The 18714-nt window shown below is 40.3% G+C and overlaps 1 protein-coding gene across 1 annotated transcript in view; it reads left to right on the forward strand.

Annotated features, from left to right (window-relative positions):
* The first annotated feature begins 1101 nt into the window (after positions 1 to 1101).
* LOC308082247 (uncharacterized protein) overlaps positions 1102 to 18714 on the forward strand; it is a 36245-nt gene continuing 18632 nt past the window's right edge. Inside the window, exon 1 of the mRNA XM_080423928.1 lies at positions 1102 to 1727. Coding sequence (XP_080280054.1) covers positions 1108 to 1727 — 620 coding nt within the window. The 5' untranslated portion in view covers positions 1102 to 1107. The remainder of the gene's footprint in view (positions 1728 to 18714) is intronic.

The raw sequence follows: 18714 nt of genomic DNA on the forward strand, positions 1-18714 counted from the left end.
GCTGCTAAAGCTGCTTTTTTCTGCACTAAAATTCAGGCTTCTGCTTCCAACCCTAAAAAACTCTTTGAAACTTTCTCCTCTCTCCTGCAACCACCACCCCCTCCTCCCTCCTCGTCCCTCCTCCCCGACGATTTCGCCAACTTCTTTGACAAGAAGGTGAACGATATCCGATCCTCCTTCCCTCCTCCCCCGGCTGGTGCCCTGCGCACTACTCACACCCGTCTGCCTGCCACCCCCCCCTCTCTACCCTCATCTACTCCTCTCCCCCCCCCCATCCCCTCTCTATCCCACTTCTCTCCCCTCTCCCCTAACGAGGTCCTTCTCCTTATTACCTCTAGTCGCCCCACCTCATGCTCTCTGGACCCGGTCCCATCCACTCTGTTGCAGTCTATTGCACCTGAACTTCTTCCCTTCTTAACCCACCTTATTAACACCTCTCTGACATCTGGCTACTTTCCCTCTACTTTCAAGACTGCCAGAGTCACCCCCCTCCTGAAGAAACCGACACTTGACCCCTCTGAGATCAAGAACTACAGACCGGTTTCCCTTCTATCCTTCCTATCTAAAACTCTCGAACGTGCTGTCTTTAAACAACTGTCCTCCTATCTCCACCAGAACAACCTCCTGGACTCCAACCAGTCTGGGTTCAAAGTGGGTCACTCGACAGAGACTGCCCTCCTGGCAGTGACGGAGTCGCTCCATGCCGCTAGAGCGAACTCTCTCTCCTCCGTTCTGATACTCCTGGACCTGTCTGCAGCGTTCGACACGGTGAACCATCAGATCCTCCTCTCCACCCTCGAGGGGATGGGTGTCTCAGGCTCTGCACTCTCCCTGTTTGCATCCTACCTGACGGGTCGCTCATACCAGGTGATGCTGAGAGGGTCTGTGTCAGAACCACACAGGCTCACAACTGGGGTTCCCCAAGGCTCGGTTCTGGGTCCTCTTCTTTTCTCTCTCTACACTACATCTCTGGGTGCTGTCATCCACTCCCATGGCTTTTCCTACCACTGCTATGCCGATGACACCCAACTAATCCTCTCATTCCCCCCCTCTGATACCCAGGTGGAGACACCCATTGCTGCTTGTCTGGCTGACATCTCGGAGTGGATGTCGACAAACCACCTGAAGCTCAACCTGGACAAGACCGAGCTGATGTTCCTCCCGGGGAAGGGCTGTCCGCATCGAGACATGGCCATCACCATTGATAATGCTGTGGTGACCTCAACTCGGACTGCGAAGAATCTGGGTGTGACCCTGGACGATCAACTGACGTTCTCGGCAAACATCGCATCAGTGACGAGGTCCTGCAGATTCCTGCTCTACAACATCAGGAGGATTCGCCCCTTCCTCACGGAGAAGGCAGCCCAGGTGCTCATCCAGGCTCTCGTCATCTCCCGCCTGGACTACTGCAACTCCCTCCTTGCTGGTGCTCCGGCATCCGCCATCAAACCCCTGGAGCTTGTTCAGAAAGCTGCGGCTCGTCTGGTGTTCAACCGCCCCAAGTTCTCCCACACAACCATCCTTCTCCGCTCTCTACACTGGCTCCCCGTAGCGGCTCGCATCCAGTTCAAAACCCTGGTGCTAGCCTATAGGGCAGTGAAAGGAACAGCTCCTTCCTACCTCCGGGCTATGGTCGATGCCTACACCCCTGCCCGACCACTTCGGTCTGCCACCTCGGGGCGACTGATTGCCTCGTCACTCAAGGGTCCTTCTGGCCGATCCACACGGTCACGACTCTTTTCTGTTCTGGCCCCACAGTGGTGGAATGAACTTCCCACTGATGTTAGGACAGCAGAGTCACTGCCCATATTTCGCCGCAGACTGAAAACCCACCTCTTCAGGAAACACTACCCTTCCTCTCTGCCTGACCTACTTGTTGTTAACTAGTTGTACGAACGCTTGTTTTCTATTGCTGTATTGTTTATTGGATTATTGGATTGTTTATTGGATCTTGTTTAGTCGATACACTTATTTGTTTTAGCTCATGCTCATTTGATTTAGCTATTTTGTCTCATCTGTTTAAGGAAATAGGTAGCTGATATATTGCACTTTTACCTTAGCGCTAGGTATACTCTTGGTTGCTTGTTTTTGCAGAAAATGCACTAAAGACTTCTGGTGATTAGTAGTTTTCATTCCCTACCTATGTTGAATACACTTATTGTAAGTCGCTTTGGATAAAAGCGTCTGCTAAATGACTGTAATGTAATGTAATGTAATTTACTTTTATTTCACCTCGATTTTTTGTTTTCAATTTCAGTTTAGTTTTGATAACTTTTTAAAGCAGGTTTGCTAGTTCCATAATGTTTTAAAGGCTTTGTTTTAGTTGAGTTTTCATTAGTGCATAAACTACAGCTCAGCGTTCAATACCATAATCCCCCTCACACTAGACACCAAGCTACGGAGTCTAGGTCTAAACCCAAGCCTTTGCAGCTGGATTCTCGACTTCCTGAGCAACGTCAGTTGGTGAGGATGGGAACTATGACTTCTGCCCCCCTGACCCTCAGCACAGGAGCCCCTCAGGGATGCATTTTGAGCCCCCTTCTCTACTCCCTGTACACGTACGACTGCGTGGCTTTGTTCAGCTCCCCCCCCTGCCCCCCCCCCCCTGCCCAACCATCCATCCTTTTTTTTGCACTAGTATGCCTGAACTGCACCTGCTGTATTTATCTGCATGTATATAGAATATGTGAAGTTGTTTACACAAAGTTAGGTGACAGCCACTGAAGAAGAATGCTGTGTATACAACATACCAAGTGTTTTTTCTTTATTTTTATGCACATTTGATTTGATGATGCTCTTTTCATTCTTGTTGCACTCTTTCTTTAAATCTTTTTACGTTTTTCTTTATTCTATTGTTATTACTTATGCTGCTGCATTGTCTGAAGGAAGCCGAACCAAAATAAGTTTTACTCTTATGTACCTGTACACAAGATGTAACAATAAAGTACAACCTTGAAACTTGAACCTTGAGTTTTAATGTTTTCGTTTTTTTGTTTGTGTGTGTAATATGGATTAGTCAGGGGTGAGATTCAACATGGTCAGAAAGCAGATCTTCAAGCTCACAAAACATCGCATCGATTGATTCTTGACAAGGACTAAAACTAAGGACAGTTTCTCTATGGTTTTAGTTAGTTAGTTTGGTAAATACACAAAATATGTTTCTGTTATTTATTGCTTTTTTTGGTAAAGACTCAACAGCTAGCTAACTGTAAACAGTGGTGTAAAGTATCGTTGCTGTCCGGCAGAAACCAGCCAACTCCATTTTGACACTTTTGCATTTCTTCCCATAAATCAGGGCCATTGAACACTCTTTACGTCTGTGTGTTGGTAAAAAAAATATTGAACCAATGAAAAGCATTAAAAAGCACTTCTGCTAACTCCATTGGATCCTCAAACTTTCTGCTAAACCAGCTAACTCCACCAAAGGGAGGTGGAGTTAGCTGGTTTTGCTGACTCCAGGCTCCACCCCCTTTTGACCTGCAACCTCATTGTGAGCTTGGAGGTCCATTTAACTGTTATAATCAATGATGAACAAAACCTCCTGACTCCATTTTTGTTTTGTTTTTTTCATTTCCTGAAAAATGAACATTTTGGAGTTAGCTGGTTGCTGCTGGACAGCTGAGATATATAAGTGTAGTGTAAGTACAAGTAAGTACCATTTTGAGGTATTTTTTTACTATTTACACTACTTACTTCTACTCCACTACATCTCAGAAATAAATATTGTACTTTTACTCCACTACAATTATTTGAAAACCTTTGTTACTAATTACTTTGCAGATTATTATAGATTATTATATAATATTATTACAATTATTATATTATAAAACCAGCATTAAGCACTTAAGCCCTATTTTATACATAGGCTATTTGAAAATAGCAGATCTACAAGCTCATAACGCGCCGCATCGCGATGCATTGTGAGCTTGTAGATCTGCTATTTTCACTATTCATCATACAATGAAGTATATTCTGTCCAATCCCAGGCCCTGGTGAAGATGGAGTGCTTCCAGAGAGACACAGCGTCCGTCCAGCCAACAGGAAGGAGGAGGAGGCAAGGAAGCACATTATGGACAATACCTCTCTTATTGTATCACAAGTTAAGAATAGTTTAACCTTTTATCAGCTTTTTGTCAGCTGCAGCCAAGATAAAGTCAGCTGTCTTCAATAACTCTATGGAAAGTAGCCTACCGGACATTGATAACGTTTTGAACTAGCAGTTGTAGAATTGAATTTCAATGTTGAAATTAATCAGCATTGAGCAACATGCGTAAACACTGTTAGCCTGAAGTAAGAGAGATATTTGGTTTGCTTGTTGGTGTTACAAATCTCAACTACATTTATGTCAGCAAGATGAAAGACAAGTTGAACACAGTTCAAAGATGATACTGAGAATAGTGGTAGGGGGTGGTGTACATACTACATGGCACTTTTTAGACAGGTGGGCACTCTGGCTTGGCAAAGAGAGATGTTAAATATGTCTGTGAAGACATCTTTCAATTGCTCAGCACAGCACTTCAGCACTAGCCTGGTAAACCCCCTCCCTCCGGAAATCTCATTTGCATTTGGTTTCAGGAAGGAGGGTCTGGGATTGCTCACAGAGTAAAGCTGCCCGAACCACTGTGCATACGAACCAATCAGCGGCTGCTAGGGGCGGGATCATCCAATCACCTGCCTAGTAGCTTGAAAAAATGAAACTCCGTCTGTCATCGATTCTGCGCCCGGAGTCTCAGATGCAAGTACGCTGTGAAACAAAATGTGTGTCGCAAGCTTCTTCCATTTGACGGAGTGAGGTTACTTCAGCACACAGCCTGGGATATGATCTGGACCAGCAGCTTTCTGTGGGTTGTTATCTGTGAACACCCTCTCTACACATTGTCTGCAGTCACTTGCAGCGTCTGGTTGTTAAAAGGCTGTGCCGACATGTGTGGTGCTCTCTTATCTCCACAACCTAAAAACGAGAAACAACTGTATACAGGTTATTTGTGAGGGAGGGGTTATTGCTCATAACCTGTGCTGCCTGCAGGCCTGCAGCGTCACAAAGCCTCAGCAGGGAGCAAACCTCCCCCGTTAGCCACGGCTTGTTGATGGAATGCACCTCGACAGTTTTTTTGGTGGTCCCATCCTCAATGCACTTACTACATTTTAATCCCAACACAGCCTCTGCATATTCCTCTAGATGTACAGTATACAGTCCCCAGTTGTTGCAGCATCCTTAAAGTTGCTCCTCTCTGTGCGTTGTAGAGCTGTCATAGCCTCCTGTGGCCACACTCTCATTTCCTCCACTACCGATGGCTCTTGTCTCACCCTGGGCCTGTATGCAGACTTCAACCAGATAGCTAAGTTCTCAGAGCTGCCAATATGGGATGGGGGGCTGCAGTGTATGCATTTTTTGGTGCCTGTATAAAGATGGTCCAGTGTATGTTCCCCTCTTGTAGGACATTTGATGGACATGCTGATGGAAATATCCAGGTTGGCCTGGTTGAAGTCCTCTGCAGTAATATAAAAAAGCCTCAGGGTGGGCCGTTTGTATCTGACTAAGAATGTTATACATTTCTCCCATTGCCTTTTTAACATCTGCACTGGGGAACATACAGTACTTACACTGCAGTAATGATGATAGCTGTCAGCTCACGTGGTAAGTAAAAAGGTCTACATTGGACGACCATTTGCTCTACATCAGGAGAACAGGATTTGGAAATCATTCTAGCGTCTGAACACCATGAATTGTTTGTATAGACAGCCAGGCCTCCTCTACTAAGTTTACCAGATGATCATGTCACTCTGTCAGCCCTATGGAGTGTTAGCCCTGCTAGCTCTACTCCAGAGTCTACTATTTTATCCGTTTACCACGTCTCTGAAAGAATGTAGACGCAACAGTTATTATTTAGTCACAGGCTCTTCTTAATACTTTTCATTGGCTAAATCTTAATACAAACCCACAGACTGACTTGTCACTGACTGACTGTCACGTTCAACGTTTTCAAAAGTAGCAAAAATGGCTGATCTACAAGCTTGTAGGTCAGCTATTTTTGCTACTTCTGCATGACACTGTAGTAGGGCATTCATGTATTTAAAACATCTATACAGAATCAGAATCAGAATCAGAATCAGTTTTATTGTCACATCACAGGTTTACAAGGTAAAGAAGTGGGTGAAATTTGTTTTTGTACATCGTTCCCATCGCAACGTTAATTTCCATAGAAAGAAGAGGGGGGGGGGGGGGGGGGGGAGAAGAAGAGGGGGGGGCAAGTGGGAAGGAGATCAAAACAAGAGAGCAACAGAAGGCCAGACAAGTTATCTACATATTTACAAAGTACCTGAGATAATAAAAAACTAAGGTGCCTGAGCATAGCAGCAATGTATGTATACTGTGCATGTTATACTTATACTGTGCATGATATACATATGGACGTTAAGGTGCTTAGAGGAAAAAAAAAAATATATATATATATATATATATATATATATATATATATATATATGTGCATATACATATGCAGTATATACATTGCTGCCTGACAACAACAATGTATCACAGGATGTAACTTTTTTTTAAACTATTTTAATCCTAGCTTCTCTATTCTGGAGCAAACATTCACATAAAATAGTTGTAGATCCTCTATTTTTGGCAATTGAATTGAATTGAATAATGACTGTTTCTATTATATCCCTCTCTCACTATCCTCTCTCTTTAAGATTTACCTCATTGCTCTAAAATCAGCTGTAAATTATAGGAATTATGTTTTGGCAACTGAGTCCTTTCAGTTCATATGGTGAATATTTTGTTTCCAGGCAGCCTAAGCCTTGCTTTTTTATTGAGCTGTGATTTGCTTATTAATTGTTTTTGATTGGCAGTGATTAACCTATTTTGTCCTGTTGATTCCAGGAAGCCAGACAGAGGGGCTGAGCTATGAGGACCTTGTGAAGGAACACCTACAGCTGTGGCAGAAGAAGGCAACTCTTGGAGGAGAAGAGGCCTAACAGCTGGACGACCCACAAAGCCCCCCCCCCCCCCCGCGCCAAAACACACACACACACACACACACACACACACACACACACACACACACACACACACACACACACACACACACACACACACACACACACACACACACACACACACACACACACACAAACAATGGGACAGTGCATTCATTGTAAAAAATAGCTTCTTCTCCTAGACTAGCCTGACTGTGACCCCACAGAGAATACTTGATGCTACGATGAAAATACTTGATGAAACTACTTCATGCTCTGAATCTCAGCAGGTCTACTCCTACTTTTTATTTATTTATTTTAAAATAAAATAAATCACCACTCCCCCTGAAATAATGGTGAACTTAAATCAAAATAAAATACAATTCCTGTGTCATTGTTGATTTATTAACCACTAGAATGCAGGATAGGTGGGCACTATGGACACTATGGACAATGGACATCTGGCCACCTCTAGCCACCTCTAAAATGGACTATTTTGTCCAAAATGTAAAAAAGAAAAAAATGTTTGAAAAATGGTCTTAAGTAAGGTAAAGTATACATTATGTGAACATGCATGGCATATCAATATCAGACTTAATTGTATCCTTCAACTTCTTGTGTATGCCCCAAAATGACTGGATATACGGGTTTTGTTGTAATTTGTAGCAATTGTAGAAATATTAGACCTTAATTGTCGAATGTTTAAGCATGTTCTTATCATGTATACTTTACTTTACTTTAAAACATTTTTGCTAATTTTTTTTTTTTTAGCATTTTGAAAAAAAAATGCCAATTTAACATTGAGGTGCCCACTCTTCCTTGGTGCCCACTTATCCTGTTACCATCCAATAAAACCCCCTACTCATAGTAAACCGGACCTGAGTTAACAATTGTAATTGGACCTCTTTCTCCCATCTACACAAAATATCTATCTAAAAAATAGCCGATCTACAAGCTTACAACGTTTTAGATCTGCTATTTTTGGCCCAAAAATAATCGCGTAGTCTCTCGACATTTAAATTAAATACAGGGTTCCCACGTCATGAAATTCCTGGAAATATTTTGAAATTATAAAAACAGTTTTCCAGGCCTGGAAAAGGTTGGAAATTAATCAAATGTTTTGGAAAATCTTTGGCTATCGTGTCTGTCGGGTGGAAATGTCCAGGATTCAAATTCTAAAATGGCAAAAGTAGCAGATCTACAAGCTCGAAACGCGTCGCTTCGCGCCGCGTTTCGAGCTTGTAGATCTGCTACTTTTGATGCTTTTGTGTGATGCTGTATGATTTACGAAAAAACACTAAAAGGTAAACTACGGAGATAAGAGGTTTCTGCCCGACAGCAACAAAATACATTGTTTTTGTCTAACATTACATGAAAGATGGGTAAAATGCAGTGTTACTCGATACGTTGTTAGCTTGTAGATCTGTTCTTTTTGTCACGTGACACCTTCGCTCGAGTCTGTCTTGGGGCATTGATGGCACACTGGTTTAAGAGTCTCTATTGCACTGTATGATTTCTATAGTCCTGGAAATGGGGTAAAATACTTTAGAAAAGTTATGGAAACGTTTTTAAAATTCGTTGTTAAAAATGTGTGGGAACCCTGTAAATAAATAAATACATGAAATATTTTAATATCATTTTCTATGTAGGGCCTACAATCACTATCCTATATTAATTAAAGACCGGGGAAGCATCTCTGTCATTTTAAGATTTCTTTGGCTATTCAAAAATAGCAGATCTACAAGCTCATAGCGCGGCACAGAGCTATGAGGTTGTAGATCTGCTATTTTTGAAAATGTGTGCAAATCTTATATAATATAATTTTTTTTAAAGCAAACATTTGTAACTCAAATCTTTGCTTCTGGGGGATTCTACAAATGTCTTCTAAATCCTATAAATATATAATATCACTGCTATAATATCAGTGGTTCTCAAACTTTTGTCATGTCAAGGATCCCCATGTGTATGTATTTGTCCGCGGACCCCCCCACCCCCCCCATCTCAAAATATTGTGTCCCAGGGACCACCCAGAAGCAAAGATTTGAGTTAAAAATGTATATTACATATTCAAAGATTTGCACACATTTTCACGTTTTATTTTGTATTTATTTTTTGAAAATAGCAGATCTACAAGCTCATAGCGCCGCATAGCTCTGTGCCGCACTATGAGCTTGTATATCTGCTATTTTTGAATAGCCAAAGAAATCTAAAAATGACACAGATGCGTTCCCGGTCTTAATGGGTTAAAATGGCATAATCCCTATTGGGTCGACGGTGGACGTCAGAAATGTAACATCCGGACTTGCGAGACACACAATTGCTCTGATCCGTGCCAAACTTGGCACAAGCACTGTTCAGGGGTCTGCCAGGACAATAGTCACACCAGGGACCACGTTGTACAACCCAGCTGCTGCCAGGGGCCGTACATTGCACCCGTATGGGGCGTTACAGCAGCGTTTAAAACTTTAAATGGCCATAACACGTGACCATTTCTCTGATCAGCGCAATATTGGACTAGATTTGAAGGCTGCATAGTGTGTGTACTATGCGCTAACATAATTGTCCCCCACCCTGAGGAAAACACTGTTACATACTGTAAATGTGGGTATGTATGAACATGTAGTTCATTTAAGGGTCCAGTAGGTTTCCTATAAATAAAACATGCACTCAATTCAATTCAATTCAAAGGGCTTTATTGGCATGAGAAAACATTCTCACTCATTCTCTGCACTCATAATGTTCCCCAAATGGTTCAATTGCCACTGCTTTCCATCGTGCTGTCATGGAATAAACAATAGGTTATATTCATTGACACATATTGATGTAACATAGTTTACAATGACTTGTGTTGTTTGGTTGATTTGAATACTGGTATTTTCAGGACAAAATGTTTCAGCATTGGCTCTTCCTCAAAATGTTTCAGCATTGGCTCTTCCTCATGGTATTACTACTACTTATCTACAATAATAAATATGATTTTCTCCAGTTAACACTTAAAATAATGTGTTTGTGGGGGGAGGCATAGTAGAAGGAGACTGGTGGTGACCGGTGTCCGCTCTGACATGGGTTCATTTTGTCCCTATGCAACAGGCCTTCTCAAAGAAGACACAGAACAGGGAATACACATTATAGCTGAGACTCAATGAAAAGAGAGTGAAAACACATTTAGCAGGGGTTACTCTAGTACTGCTCAATGGGTGATTGTTTCAGTAATTGTATTGCTGTGTTTTAATAGGCTACCAGTTTGACTGAAATATCCACTGCTCCAGTGTAAGTTTTTTTTTGTTTGTTTGTTTGTTTGTTTGTTTGTTTCTTTCTTTTTTGGGGGGCAGATACTGCTGTTGCTGCTCTTACTATCATTAGACATTAGACAGGTTTGGGCTGCTTCACGGCCCTCACATCTAGGCCTGATCAAAATAAAAGAGATGCTGTGGCCAAAAAGAAGGAAAGCTGCTGTGGCTAAAATATTAAGATGTAGTAGGAAATGTAGTTTCATATTAATTGTACAATATGTAAGTACATTGAAGGCGGGGAAAGAAGCCTATATTATAGCCAGAGCTCTGATCAACAGTCTGGGGCAAGTTTCAGGGCAAGTGGAGTGTTCGTGTCACCGTGACCAACCCCTGACACATTTTGGAGGTCATTTCAATTAAAGTAGTAGGATATGTAGGCCATTGGCAAACTTTGAGAGATGCCTAAGCATAATTCAGAGACTGTACTTCATTCATAGACTTATATTTGTTTGTAGATCTATTCATATATTCACTGGTGATAGATGTATATATTCACTGTACATTGTATATGTATTGTTAGACTGTACATAATTATTTTCACTTTTTCAGAGATCCACCGCAAATGCAGATCAGTCTATCTATTATCTATTAGATATATCTATATATCTAGATACGTCTATCTAATCTATTATTTCATCTTGGATTGGAAAAAAATGTACCTTGTATTTCATTCTAACTAATGCTGCTGCAATTATGATAAATCCACACACTTTTTACTACTTTTCTTTATTTTTTTATCTTACTCTGTATGAGATGTAATAAATAGACATCTTGAATATTATGACACCTGAACTTATCTTTCCTATAGTGATCAAACAAGATTTATCTCAAGTCTGAGAACACTGTTCCAGAGGATAATTTACAGCAAATAACTCGGGAGCATTTACATATACAGTACAACATTGTGACAACAAACATACATCGTCACTGTTGGGTGGAAACCTTGTATGTCCAAAATCGTTTCCTTTTTACTAAGCCCATTTAAAAATATCTAAAATAGTGAAAATAGCCGATCTACAACCTGGCAACACGTCGACACGTTGTGGGCTTGTAGATCTGCTAAAATAGTGAAAATAGCCTATCTACATGCTGACATCACGTTGACGCGTTGTCGGCTTGTAGATCTGCTATTTTCACTACTTTTGTGCAAGAAAAGTTTACAAAAAAGTACTTCTGTAGGTGGCAGAGGGCTCACACTTGCACAATAATAATAACAGATTATTATTAAGTTACAACAACATTACAAATTACAAAAATACACAAAGTGCAAAGTTACAGTAGGGAAATGCAAACCTGTTTAACGCTGCTTATTTCTTATTTCTTATTTTGTCTGCTAGCCACTTGTCATTAAAGTATTTATTTATTTTTCAACATATAAACATGACATAACAGACACAAACCAACAACACAACAGTACAACTAAATTAAGAAACAAAAAACAAAAAACTTAAACACAGCAAAAACAGGCAGGCATACCTAAGCTAAGCGGACAACACCCCCTACACCTCTTTATTATCAGTTGTGATTACATATCAATTGTGATTTGTTTAAATATATGATCAATGCAGCAAACCCTTTATATACAAAAAGATGGAACTTCCCTTTTACATTGTTTATCCTGGCAATCAGATATTCATAAGATGCAGTCTCAGTCGGGTTGGGTCCAATCTGCCAGCCCTGGTGTACACGAGCTCTTCCAATTCCTTAATATCAGCCTAGCTGCAGTAATGAGCCCTGCAGTTATCAGTGCACGTTGACCTTTGCTGACTCCTTGTGGCAAAAGTGTGTCTCCTAGGAGACAGAACAGTGGAGATTCGGGCAGTGTTTGTCCCAACCAGTCCCTCCCCCAGTTTCCTCAGAACTTCTTTCCAAAAAGGTAATACCACAGGGCATTCCCAGAAGGCGTGTAAAAATGTTCCAGTTTCTCCTTTACACTTCCAACACCTTTTGTCTTCTACTAAACCCATCCTAAAAAGCTTCACAGGAGTATAGTAAAATATATGTATGATCTTGTAATGAGTACATTTGCTTCGGATATCCCTAGTGGCCCAACCAACCTTGGAAACTATATTCAACCATTTCTCTTTGCTTATTTCACATTCTAGATCCCTTTGCCATATTAATCTAAGATTATCAGATAGTATTGGATTATCAGTCCAATACTATGCCCTTGGAAACTTCTCAGGAGAGAAGACCGGTGTACTGTTAGCAGGTATTGCATATAGACTTGGCAACTGTTCTTGGTAACTATGCTTAGTTGAAGTCAAGTTGACATTGACAATAGCCTGTGATAAGAGATTAGCATACTGTAATATATAATATGGCATTTCCTCAGGAATAAGAAAGTGACAGCCAACTAAAAATATGTAAAGTAAAAAGAAAAGCAATCATCTCACAATTTGAAGTACAATGTTTTGGACAACAGTCATTCATTATAAAAAATATTTATTACATAAGAAAAAATACATCGGCCAAAGAAATGTTTCTATCAAAAATGTCCATCCAAGGTACTCCAGACTTTTTTTGTGAAGTGTTAAAATGACTAGCTACTATTTTGCAATGACATATTTTCTGAAATATCAAAACCTCCATTGGTAAACGTCCCAGAGAAACATTTGTTGTGATTTTGAGTTTCCAAGGCTGTAGGCACTCCTGTTTTGTTGATGAGTGAGGTAGCTAGCTAATGATGTTTATGGTTTTTATTCAGCATAGGTAGCAGTAGGGTAGTTTTAACAGATACAGTAAGACTCATGCCTTTTTTCTTTTTCTTACATACAGGGACAAACAGTACAATACGAAGCAATTCACACCCAACATAACGTTTAACACACAAGGTACAAGGCTGGTTCAGTTTTAAACAACACTTAATTCTCCCCATACCCTCCCTCCCTCATGGGTCCTTAGTCACCGGTGTGGCTATGCCAGGTGTGCATAGTTTAACTAAGCATATAGGCTACTGTGTATAAATCAAAGTCTGCAAATACTTTTGACACACATCCCCGGGTATGGACTAGTAAGTTAGAGAAAGCATGTCTCTGGAAATCCCAAGAGATAAGCCACAGGAAAATTCCTCATTAAAAAAAAGGGGGGGGGGGAGAATCCTTCAATATTTATTTATTTTAACTTCCATTGGCAACAGTGCAACAAACTTTAACAGTGAGAGGTCAACACACCAAAGCTCTCTGAAGAACAGTCATAGGAACATCTCAACTACAACTATTAGTAAAAAAAAAAAACATAAAAAGAATTGCAAATATTAAGAACAATATGTCAAACTTTTGTAATAAGTAAAATGTTTCTTGTCAAACGGGATTAAATCAGCGACCTCATAAGCCAGCTGGGAGGTGGAGAAAAGAAGAGAGAAGAGGGTTCTCTGGAAATCGAAGAACGCCAACGACCGTCCCTGTTGGAGGAGCAAGCGAGGACAGAGAGAACACATACGGTACTTGAGTCAAAGTATAGATACGCTTGGTCAAATACAGTATTACTCTACGATTAGTGAAAGTTTCTCTCTTCAATTTGAACTTGAGTTAAAAGTATTGGAGTACTTGCTTTTAAAAACACTAGGTATTCAAAGGTGCTTATTTTTTTATTTATTTTTATTTTACAAATTACAAAGTACATTTTCTTTTGAATATCAATGTATTTAAAATGTACACATTTTACAAACAAATTCAATATTTTCCAGAAAGTTAAAAAGATGTCAAAGGTTCCATTCCCGGCCCCGGCAATGTATTTACATGTATTTATTTGTATTCAGCGAGCGACACAATCGTGTGATGAAGCATACATTGTGTGTGTGTGTGTATGTGTGTGTGCCTGCAACATAGAGGCGCACATGCCTCTTACAGTAATTGGACCAACATCATCATTATTAGGGCTGGGCAATATGTCTCCAAATCAAGATCACGATTATTTCAAACTTTTGCCTCGATAACGATTATAATCTTTTTAATTGCGAAAATAGCGACACATTGTGAAGCTGTGAGCTTTTAGATCGCCTATTTTCACTAGTTTTGTACTAGTTTTGCCACCATTGAACAACAAAGTAAAAAGGTTTAGTGGTTAATTATAATTAGGCTAATCGTAGTCGGAATAGAAACAATCTATTACAATGTAGTGGTGTCGATTCGTTGATATATATAAGCCTCGCTTCTCTATTATTATTGTTATTATTATGTTTTATTATTATTATTATTATGAGTCTTGATATATTTTCGGTTAATTGCCCATTTATACAGTATTTAGTCAGAGTGCTATGGTTATGGTGGACTGGGTTGGTGCTCTACCTGGCAGAGGAGTCAGTGGTTTATGGACTCTGGACACTCTGGGCTCCATAGTCTGCATAGTCCTGGAAGAAAACATAAAATGAGGGTGTCAACATATAGAAACTGTGATTTAAAAAATATATAGTCAGTTGATCATACAAACTCATAACTATGCTCAACAATAAAAATCAAACAAGCCCAATGGCAATTCAAATATTTTGCCTCTAGCTGAGTCTTTTTCAACTGTTGGGGTTGGGACTCAAAAGTGAGTTGCAAAATTATCTGACAGGGTCATAGAGAAAGAATAACCTCAAATATTGTGTCATGTGATATTTCAAATCCCTGGCTGAGAGTGCATGGTTAATGCAAGATGCAGGTCCTGGTGTCAAACCATTTGAGATGCTCTGCTCCATGCGGCACAAAGGACAGTGCAGATGGTCAACCAGTGCCATCTAGTGGCCATATCCTGAGTAATGCAGACTAAAGCCAGCTGATGATATCCAGAGCAAAAATTCATATGTGACATACATGCTGTTACGTCCCCATTTAGGGGGAAAAGGGATGCAACATAAAGTGGAACCCGTTTTCTTCTGTTAAAATAAGTGTTAAATAGCTCTATATTCTGATAGTACTCATTGCTATAGTTAACTGCTTTATTAAACAGAAAATGCATTTTCAGTGCTCTATCCTGATTGGCTTACATTTTTTCATCTACCTGAAAATGTACTATATTAATCTGTTTACTAAAGAGCTGGAGGGACCCCTGTGACAGAACAAACGCTCTGTAGCAATGATTACTATCAGAATATAGTACTTTATATATTTTTTTATATAGTACCTTTTAAACAAAAAAACAACAACAAAATTATAACAAAACCCTACTTATTATCTACTCTAATTTAAAGGGATACTTCACTTTCGGGCCGGGGACACATTTAAAAAAAATATTAAAAATAAATGAAAAAAGTTATGGAAAATTCATGGCCCCCTCACACATTAGTGAGGGGGCCATGAATTTTCCATAACTTTTTTCATTTATTTTTAACATTTTTTTTAAATGTGTCCCCGGCCCGAAAGTGAAGTATCCCTTTAACCTAACAATACATGACTCATACAAAAAGCTGGCTTCACTCTATTGAAAGTCAGATTTTGGTGGGGATCTACAAGCTCACAACACGTCACAGGTCACATGCGTTGTGAGCTTGTAGATCTGATATTTTCGGTGCAGCTCTAGCAGCCAAGTATAAATGAAGCCTAAGAATGCCTCTCCACTTCTACACATTTTGGAGAGCTGTGAGTTAAGAGAAAGAGCTTCCTCTTACTCTTAACTCTTCATGCAGTTGATATTCTCAAATACCCTACCTCTCATAACGTAAGAATGTGGTGAATCCATAGCCTTATTGTACCATTCTTTATATATGTCTGTAGTTAGACACATTTATATCCATTTGGAGTTCCGAGGATGCATGGACAGAACGCACTGGCATTGCCATGCTTTAATAAATAATAACCTAACTGAGAATCAGCAAGTGAATATTAAGTTGATATGTCAAGATATCACAGATGTCTGTTGGACATGAGACATTACAGTTATTCTGACTGCAGCAACGGCCATGCACTGCATTTGGACATCTCTCGTTTCTGAGCTGAAATACGAGCATTTTCCCCGGATATGGTGGCTGCAGCCTGGTTGAGCTGGTGAAAACTACTTCACATAGATCGACTCTGAAAACGTAACCCTTTGGGAGCTGGTACATCTATCGTGTTTGTTTCTACACACAGCCATACGATGGATTATAATGGACATAAAACTTCTGTGACCGCTTGAAAAGGTTATAAAACACGAAATTCGCTGGCACTGTGAGTATATTATGAAAATACTCTGGCAGTCAAAGAGTTAAAACAACCAGTCATTAATGTGTAAGTGTTAAATGGCTTTATATTATGAATAGCACTGTAATAATAATAATTACTATAAAATCTCCATGTCTCTTCAGCTCTTTATAAACAGAAAATGCATATTTACTCTTTTATTATTTTTTCTTTGTTTTAACCAAAGAATATGACTTGCATTACATTTTACTAGGGCCTTCAAATACAGTACTTTTCAACAGACAGAAGGCAAGTGACCTTTTTACTTTTGGAAAATAATATTGAAGAAACTGTTAACTGGTTAATGTGTCCCGTCACTTTAAAAGCGTAATTTATACTTCATCGTACGACGGACAAACATAGCCAATCTACAAGCTCACACCGCATCTGATCGCACCACGTTGTGAGCTTGTAGATCTGCAATTTTCAGCAACGATAGACTGAGAAGACGTTGCACATTGAATATGTCACGCTAGGCGACACAAGCCACTCGCAGGGAGAGTTTCCCAAACTGATTATTATCAATTGGATTATTAATATTGTCAACGCAGACTTGCTACCAGGCTGGGCTGCATGCACCAGATACGTACATACATTGGGTAGAAGAGGACGAGCGAAACTTTTCACTCGTAACACCATTGTTCCACCACACATGTAACCACAACAACGACCCAAACACCCGAGTGTACAAATGGAACCAAATGGACCCTTACGGCCCCCTTAAAAATGGCGATGTATCCAATAGTGAGCCAATCGAATTCCTATTCCTCGTTTCCCTAGCCGCTATACCCGATAACAGGCTCGACAAGCCCAAAGCTTATTGATACCCAGGTCTCGATAAAACCGGGTTGGACCCGGACCCAGTTTTCGAGCTCCATCCCTACCCATGACTAATTCAGGCCGTGTTGCACCAGGCGCTAACACATTTCACCCACATAATGCGCCCTGTAGAGAGTCAAATTGGCATGGACACACCCCCAATGACCCATGGTGCAAAGTTCTGTCACTGAGTATAACACACAGACTGTGAAGAGTCACCTGACTGACCTGTTGTGTCCTTGGTTCTCCTGGCCAGAGAGGTGCAGCGCCCTGTGAGGGAGAGAGAAGGGGTCAAAGGTCAAACAGATTAAATACATGCTTATATGTGCACAGGGAGGGGGCAGTGGGAGGAAGAACAGGTGTATGTAGCTATTCCAGGGCAGTGCTGTTTTAATTTCAAGGACCCGCCATGACTCAGAGAGTGCACAAATGGAACCAAATATCTCTCTCTCAGTATTAGAATTGATTATGACAGAACCACAATGGAAACAAGACTTTTCTGTGTTATCATTGCTTGTGTAATTGTACTTGCTGTACTGTTTGCAAACTGTTAAAGTATCAAAAACTAAAAGATAGCAAAGAAAGAGAAGGGTCTATTTGGTTACTAACTATCAATCATTTAGCTTTGGACCCCCTGAAACCCTCTCAATGACCCCTGTGGGTCCATGGACCCTACTTTGAGAACCAGTGGTCTAGGGCCTTTTTCTCACGTGCAAGACCATTATGTGCTCCACCACAGGAGAGCAGCTGGGACCAAGAGGGAAATAGCAAGAGTCGCATTCTGCGGTTTACTTCCCGTTTCTGCGTGACGTAGGTGGACACCTTTTTAGGAGACAGGAAGCAGCTTGGAGTCTATTGATTCCAATGGAAGAGTGAACGTGAACACAGCTTCTGAACCATTCTTTAGCTCCATGGTTACTGAAATAAATATTGGACCCGATCGTCACAAGACACACAATATGTACAAGATTTTCATACTAAAATACTAACATTTGTGATACAAATGAGGAGAAAATCAACTTTGTTATCAACTTTTCTCTATCCCAGCAAGACTCTCGCGATATTTGGGAAGATATCTGAACTTAAGGGTCCATCTCGGTCCATCTGCAGTCTGACGGACGAGACATAGAGGGCTCTGTCCCTTATATTAGATTTTATTATTATATTAGACTTTAACTCTATGCTCTAAACTGAGATTCTGAATATAGTATGTGAAATCATATGGACATATTAAAAAATAAATACAATGTGTGTTCCAATGCTCAATATCATTTTCCATTATTAAATGTCTTGGTTGATGGGGTTTGATTTGGGAATCATGACATTTTGCTAAACATTCATGCTAAACACTATAGTCTATAGTGGTAAAATATATACCTTATAAATAAAAGGCCCTGTTACAATGTTGAGCGGAAACAGGAGCACATCTAGCATAAGACTGAATAATACGTGTGTGTTTCTGGGGGGAATTGTATGGG

This window comes from Gymnoscopelus braueri, assembly GCF_963280865.1.
Source record: "Gymnoscopelus braueri genome assembly, chromosome: 3".
NCBI lineage: Eukaryota > Metazoa > Chordata > Actinopteri > Myctophiformes > Myctophidae > Gymnoscopelus > Gymnoscopelus braueri.